At 44.0% G+C, this 7,136-nt stretch overlaps 1 protein-coding gene across 1 annotated transcript; it reads left to right on the forward strand.

Annotated features, from left to right (window-relative positions):
• The first annotated feature begins 2,639 nt into the window (after positions 1-2,639).
• On the forward strand, positions 2,640-3,792 carry LOC115675818 (F-box protein GID2). The gene has a single exon (XM_030598601.2). The coding sequence runs from the start codon at positions 2,655-2,657 to the stop codon at positions 3,516-3,518; it is 864 nt and encodes a 287-aa protein (XP_030454461.2). The 5' UTR covers positions 2,640-2,654; the 3' UTR covers positions 3,519-3,792.
• The last annotated feature ends 3,344 nt before the right edge of the window (positions 3,793-7,136 follow it).

Here is a 7,136-nt window from a genome sequence, read left to right on the forward strand (position 1 = left end):
TATCGATCGTGTCATAAAGACTTTTATATTCATGCCCTTATTGCTCCCCCAGAGGAATATGTGCTTCAAAAAGATCTTTTATATTGTGCCCAATTCCGAATTTAGTTCAATACATACGACCAACAAATAGAAAAATAAATACGAGCAATTTTAGTCAACTAGAACGACTATTTTTGCCAATAGACGGAGCAAGGAGGAGCGATCGGAACGGCTACCCTCTTTGACATTACACAAATTCGACGTCAGTCATCGTCGGATGCCACCATCAATCCAGTTGTCCTGCGTTATGATAATAGTCCTTCCAAGGTGCTGGAGGTCCATCGTAAACTGGCTCGAGCTCGCGATCTCGTATTACCTATTATTGGCCCATCGCCATCGTAAACTGGTCCATCGCAAATTGGTTCGAGCTCGCGATCTCGTATTACCTATTATTGGCCATCACCACCAGTGCTACATCTCATCTTTCCATCGGTTCAAATTGGGGGTATGCAAAATGGACCGCTCGGACCGAACCGGACTGGCCGGTTTAGTCCGGTTCTCAAGAATATCGGTCCGATTCTCGGTTTCTAAAAATGGAACCGGTGTCCGGGCGGTCCGATTCTCGGTTCCAAGGGAGAACCGGGCCGGACCGACTATATATATAGTTTAATTTTTTTTCAAAAAATTAGTAAAATATGAACTAAACCCTAAGTGAACTTCATCGACATAAATTTATTGACAAAAATTAGTAAAATGTGAATTAAATCCTAAGTGAACTTCATTGACATAAATTTATTGATAAAAATTAGTAAAATGCGAACTAAACCCTAAGTGACCGGTTCCCGGTCTTAGGACCAACCGGTCTAGTCCCCGGTTTCTAATTTTGGGAACCAATTCTCCCGATCCGGTCCCGTTTTGTGGAGCCGGATTGGATTGAGAACCGATCGCCCTTAGTTCAAATTGGTGTCTCTACAATTCAAGCCACAAAAAAAGAAAGGAAAAAAAAAGAGGAAAGACTTCCAGCTTTCGACAAAGAGGAGGGAAAATGTGGGTGAGAGTTTGGTCCAGATTGCGACTAATTTCTGATGTTAGGAAAAGACTAACACTAGCAGTAACGCAGCTGTACTTATCCGCTTCGAGGAACGCAATTTCAGGAATCCACTGAAATTCGTGGGGATGATCAATGATCATGGCCATTGGGGATCAAGGACCCGCTCCGTATTAAAGCGAAACCAAATAGAGTTTTAGGACACGTTCATTTTGCGAAAAAATGAGTGATTAAAAAATATTTTTCAAAAATAACCGCTTATATTACTTGCAAAAATAAATGAATAGAAACTTTTTTCATCGCCCATGAAAATAGGTAAGTATAGGTTGTTATCGATGATAAAAACATTTTCCGTTGACTAATTTTTCTAAACGATATAAATAATCATTTTTTGAAAAATATTTTTCTAATCACTCATTTTCCACGAAACGAATGTACTCTTAAACGGTACACATGTAATTAGCAAAATGAGCTCAATTGGGAACTTTAATATTCATACGATATAATTTCATCTATTCTTTTTTTTTTTTTGTGGGTCGATTCCATGTGGATCAAGGTAGAAATATGCGGCATGAATGATGATGATTCGCAAAAATTGGTAAATGTCATAGATTATCCCAACCTTCTTCATCTCTTTAATCTAGTAACCCCTCGAGCTTCGTTGTCGATAAAGGAAATAACGATTGCCCGACAAGCATGTGCCTTACATGTATTATGCGTTCTTCAAAATGCGAAATTCGGGGCGTTTCGATGTATTGCCCGATGAGCACATCTCTGCTATTTTTGCCCGATCCAAATGCCCTCGGGAAGGCGTAAAACGTCCTCCCGACAAGCACGTGTTCGTCGGCCACAATTATTCACCGTGATGACGAGCTCGGGATGTCGTGGGATCGAGTGGAATCGAGTTTAAGAGTACTTTGGAGTAAAACCAGGGTCCCGATATTTTATTCGGAAAACAAAAGCCCCGCATGAGATATTTCCGGAGTCTCCCTTCATAAAAATAAGCTAGCACCTAAACCTAGAATAAAGTATTCGAATCTAACATTACCTTGTATAACACACACGATCCAGAAAACACCCTCACTAGTTAACGATTTCTCCGGTTGAGCACTAAGCCCAAAAAAAATCTCGAATGAAGAAGTTAGGAAAAACGGGGGCGTAAAATAAAATAAGAGCACCGCCCAGGGCCAGTTGTTGCGGGGCATTTTGACTTCTTTTAGGTCCCAAACAAACGCACCGTGAAGGGGCAAAAACATTAAAAAAATATACATAAAAATAAAGCAGTCAAAAACTTAAAGGGTTAATTTTACGGGAAAACTCTAAATTTGTGATAAAATTTACCTTAAATTAGAAATAAATTTACGATCGCTAAATTAAATTAATATCACGAAAAATTATAAATTGATAAATATGTGACAAACAGAATGGTAAAATCCTAAATTGATATATTCGTTAACTGCCTCACGTATCATCCAATTCAGTAATTTGACGATAAAATTTAGCGAAAATTGATGGAGGGTAAATTTGTCGTAGAAATACAAGTTCGGAGTTTTGGATGGTACTAACCAAAATTTAAAATCAAAAGGGGGAAAAGTAAAATAAAAACAGGAAGAAAACAAGGTACACGATGAATTTAACAAAAAAGGAAGAAGAGGACAAAATCGTGAATCAGAGAAAGAATCGAAGCGCATTCATTTCTTCGCTTGTCGTCTTCGAAAGCATCCCCCCATCCATCATATCATGTGCTTCCCCTCCTCCTCCTCCTCCTCCTCCCTCCTCCTTCCTTAACCAACCCTCCATCGCCGCCACCATCTTCATCTTCATCTTCATCGTCTTCCCCTTCTTGGCCTCGGCAATCTCGAGTGCCGCCGGTCAGCTGAATCGCTTAAGCCTTCTGGGTCTTCGAGTTTCGGAGGCGCGGGGAGCGAGGCCGGAGATGAAGCGCCCTCTTGCCGGCGAAGACGCCAAGATGAAGAAGAAGGTGAAGCACGACCAGGAGTTCGAGGAGGAGGACGGCGGCAGCGGTGGCGGCGCGGTCCCGCCGACCGGGTTCGCCCACCTCGACGAGAACTTGCTGTTCGAGGTGCTCAAGCACGCGGACGCCCGCACGCTCGCGATGGCGGCCTGCGTGAGCAAGCTCTGGCACCGTACGGCCCAGGACGAGCGGCTCTGGGAGCTGATCTGCACCCGGCACTGGCCCAACATCGGCTGTGGTAACCAGCAGCTCAGATCCGTCGTCCTCGCGCTCGGTGGCTTCAGGCGGCTCCACTCGCTCTACCTCCCCCTCTCCAAGCAGCAGCAGCAGCAGCAGCCCGGGTCGGCCTCCTCCAGCTCGGCTCCGCCCTCGGCTTCGGCGTGGGCGACGCCGCTGCCGCCGATGATGGGGGTGAAGCCGCAGACCAGGTGGGGTAAGGACGAGGTGCATCTGTTCCTGTCCCTGCTCTCGATTCGGTGCTATGAGAAGATGAATTTCACCGGCAGGGGAAGATGATGAAACCCTTTTCAGGAATCATCATATTATTGCTCTAATGATAATTATAACTGTGTATTTTTCTATTCTAACTTGGGTTATTGATTTTATCTCTCTTATGGGGCTCTTGGGTTTGTTCTTGTCCCTTCTTTTTCCAATTTATTACTTGGTTACATTAGCCTTAGGACCTGGGGATTTTCTTCTGATTTCATGTGAAATAGTATGGGTATGATGATTTTTGTTCTTCTTTCTTCTCTGTGTAAACCTGACTATGAATGAATTACATGTTTGTTGACCTCTTCTCTCAAGCCCTTTCTGTAAATTGAGGCGGAATTTGCCAAATGCGTCCCGTTATTGCCATTTCATTCTGCCTCGAGTGGGGTGTTTGTGTGGAGGAGAAAAGGCCAAGCTGTGTTTGGATGGCAAACATTTAATTTGGGGGAGGAGGGGGGGCGTAGTGGGATGCAGTTGCAGATGCTTTTTACTTGTATAAGCACAAGGAGACACAACCAAAAGTCCAGTTGGACTTTAATGTCTGGTTCTGCTCATGTTTTCTGGACTGAGAGAGAGTGGAGAGAGAAAGAGGGAGAGAGACAGTGATATGCTGTTGGATCTGCAAAAGCCAAAATGCTTCAGCCAACGATGTTGTCGTATTGGTGGGCATTTTTCCCCTTGGAGCAGGTACTGCTTGACTTTTGTGCACGTACAAAATGTAGCTCCTCCACTCTTACCATCGAGAAGAATACGGTATAGCCCAAGTTTATTCTCTTACCGAATTTTGACTTTTGGTTTGGTATTTTCTTTGAACCGTTCTTCTTGTACTCAAGTACGATGCTTCTCTATAGATAGTAATGGCCCAAAGGACGATCATCTCTGATATATTTCCATTCAATTTCGTGAGCCCTCGAAACCAAATTACTAAAACAAAGCAGAAAGGGTTTAATTGTGGCAATGGGGACTCGCTAGAAGGAAGAGATGGAAGGCAACTATTGCCCAAGAATTTTGCGGAGCGATCCGTTTCTTTCTGTGTTTTGGGTGTATTTTGCACTTGCAGATCACTAAACTTCTGAGTGGGGATTGAGTTCCTTGTGGAAAGGTTGGATGAGACGGGTCCTGGCGATTTTAAGCAGCAATGTCGCGGGTGTACGACGGCTGTTTATTCTGTACAGCTATAATCTGGACATTGTTGAAATGCATCACGATCTCAAGTCTAGCGGTGAAAACCTGGTATCTGATGGCCCGAGACCAGAACGTATAGTGCCCGCATCCTAGGAAAAGAAGTGTTATCTGAAAGAGAATTCTCATGTTCCCTCTTGATCTGTGAGCATATCAATCTAGTATCATCTAACATGACGAGGAAGACAGGCTTCCAAATTGCACTCTTTTTGCGCCCGTCCCAATTATAATGTAATTAGTAATTTCGTCATAGCAAATGATGTTTTTTTTTTTATAACCATCATAGCAAATGATGTTTATGTTCATGTACTCCTGGAAGTCAACTTGGACCGCAAAGAAGCAATTCCATTTGGTTTTCCAACAACCCAGACATTTTGGTGCTAGTTGCGCTCCTGTGTCGTGGATAAGCGACGAGAAAGAAGAAGATGGCTGTTGCCGACACGGGGACTCTAATGGATAGCGTTCGACTCGGGACTGGTCGACCAATTCTCATTTCCTTTAAAAATTTCTGGAAACTGTTTCTTTCACTTTGTAACTTAAGATATGCCTTTTTTTATATATTATTTTGGACTTCTTTGGCTGAAAAACAGTTGTTTCGGACTGCCATTTCTGCAGTTCTCTGTGATCTTTCGTTTCTATTTCGGTTGAACAAACAGCTTTAACGCAGAACTTTCATAAATGTTCCCTTTATCTTTTAGTTCTTCTCTTCCTCCCTTTAGAGTCACTTTCGAGCTCGAGCTGAAGCTAGCTAATGGACACTTCGACCATAGCGAGGAAATGGGAACTTCGATTTGTTTTGAGTTAAGGAAAACAGGATTGGTTTTGGTACTTAGTTGGTTTGTATGTGAGAGGACGGCTAATACGAAATGCGTGATGGTCATAGAGTTAGGGATAAAGGCACCGGTGCGCCTCTAAACTTTCACAAAATGTTCAATCACGTTTTTTACCTTTTTTTTTTGTTTGATTGATTGGGTCTGGCATCCAAATGGCTATCAATATTTGTAAAAGAAATAAGGCAACAGGTAAGGCTCCGTCGGTTTCACGGAAAATATCGTTTTTTGGGTGTTTGACTGGAACTTGAAAATGAACTGGAAAATGTTTTTCATCGTTTGATATTGAAAATCCTAAATAGACATACATTATTCTGGCACTAGTAACTTGCGCATGGACAATTGGGGACCAGATATGGGCACTAGAGTCCCGGGTTTGGCCGCGATGGACCCCAACCCAAGCACCAAGGATCAAGGCATGGGCACCTAGGTCCCGAGCCTGGCCTCAATGGACCTGGGCGCAGGCACCTAGGTGCCGGGCTCGGCCTCGATAGACCCGAGTGTAGGCACTTAGGTCCTGGGCCCAACTTCGTTGGACCCGGGCACAACATTTGTGGACTTGAGCATGGCCTTTGTGGAATCGGGTCCAGGTGTCAAGGCATCAGGCCCGGGCACCAAAGCTTGAGGTCCAGCATCCCCAGACGAGCTCAAGCGAAGCCACCACCTCGGCACAAAATCATACAAACAGACACGGAGAGATACAGGCGAGGGGCCTGGCGAAGGCGCGACCCACTTGACATGAAGAACGGGGATGGTCAACTAGGAATTTTGTCAAACACGTAGAAGGCATCGTCTACCCACTCGAAATGCTAAAGAAAAATCAACAGTTTCACCATACCATACTATTCAGCAAGCAAAACCCACACAAAAATTTGGACTAAAAGAGCTGCAAAATTGACTTGGGGATTAAAGAAATTCAATGATTCGAATTGAACATTATGCAAAAGTTTAGGAACAAGCCGTTAGAGAGAGGATTGCGTGTGAATTATTACAACGGCTGAAGAAGGTCCAAAAGTTTTTAAATAAAAGAACCACAAAGGAAGAACAAATGCTCAAATTACACCAAAACTCTACCAAACTTTTTGGGGAAAAGTGTTAAAAAAGTCCTAAACCTTCTGCATTAATGCCAATTTAGTCCTAAATCTTTTTTTGATGCCACTTCATTGGTGCCAATTTAGTCATAAACCTTTTTTTAGTGCCAATTCAGTGCTAAACCTTTTGCATTAGTGTCAATTCAGTCATAAACCTTTTGTCTTTGTGCCAATTCAGTCCTTCCGGCTAATTTTGGCCCGATTTTGCTGACATGGACGCCGACCGGCACTGACATGGACAACTTTTAATAATATTTTCATATTTTTTGAATTTTTTTTTATTTTTTTCTTTTTTTTCTCTCCCTTCCATCCTTCCTCCAGCCGGTTGCCGGGCCAGAGGCCGGCGAGGTTGACCTCGCCATGGCTAGGCGAGGCTGGACCTAGCCAGATCCGGTGAGGTCGGGCTTCGCCCAGCCACTGGCGAGGCTGGACCTCACCCAACCGCCGGCGAGGGCTCGAGCCCTCACTAGAGGCCTTTGACCTCACGGCCTCCAGTGAGGGCTCGAGCCCTCGTCCAGCCATGGCGAGGCTCGCCTTTGCCA

The sequence above is a fragment of the Syzygium oleosum genome, unplaced genomic scaffold, assembly GCF_021117445.2.
Source record: "Syzygium oleosum isolate NSW1041296 unplaced genomic scaffold, Sole_v2.1 Sole_v2.13, whole genome shotgun sequence".
NCBI classification, from domain to species: domain Eukaryota; kingdom Viridiplantae; phylum Streptophyta; class Magnoliopsida; order Myrtales; family Myrtaceae; genus Syzygium; species Syzygium oleosum.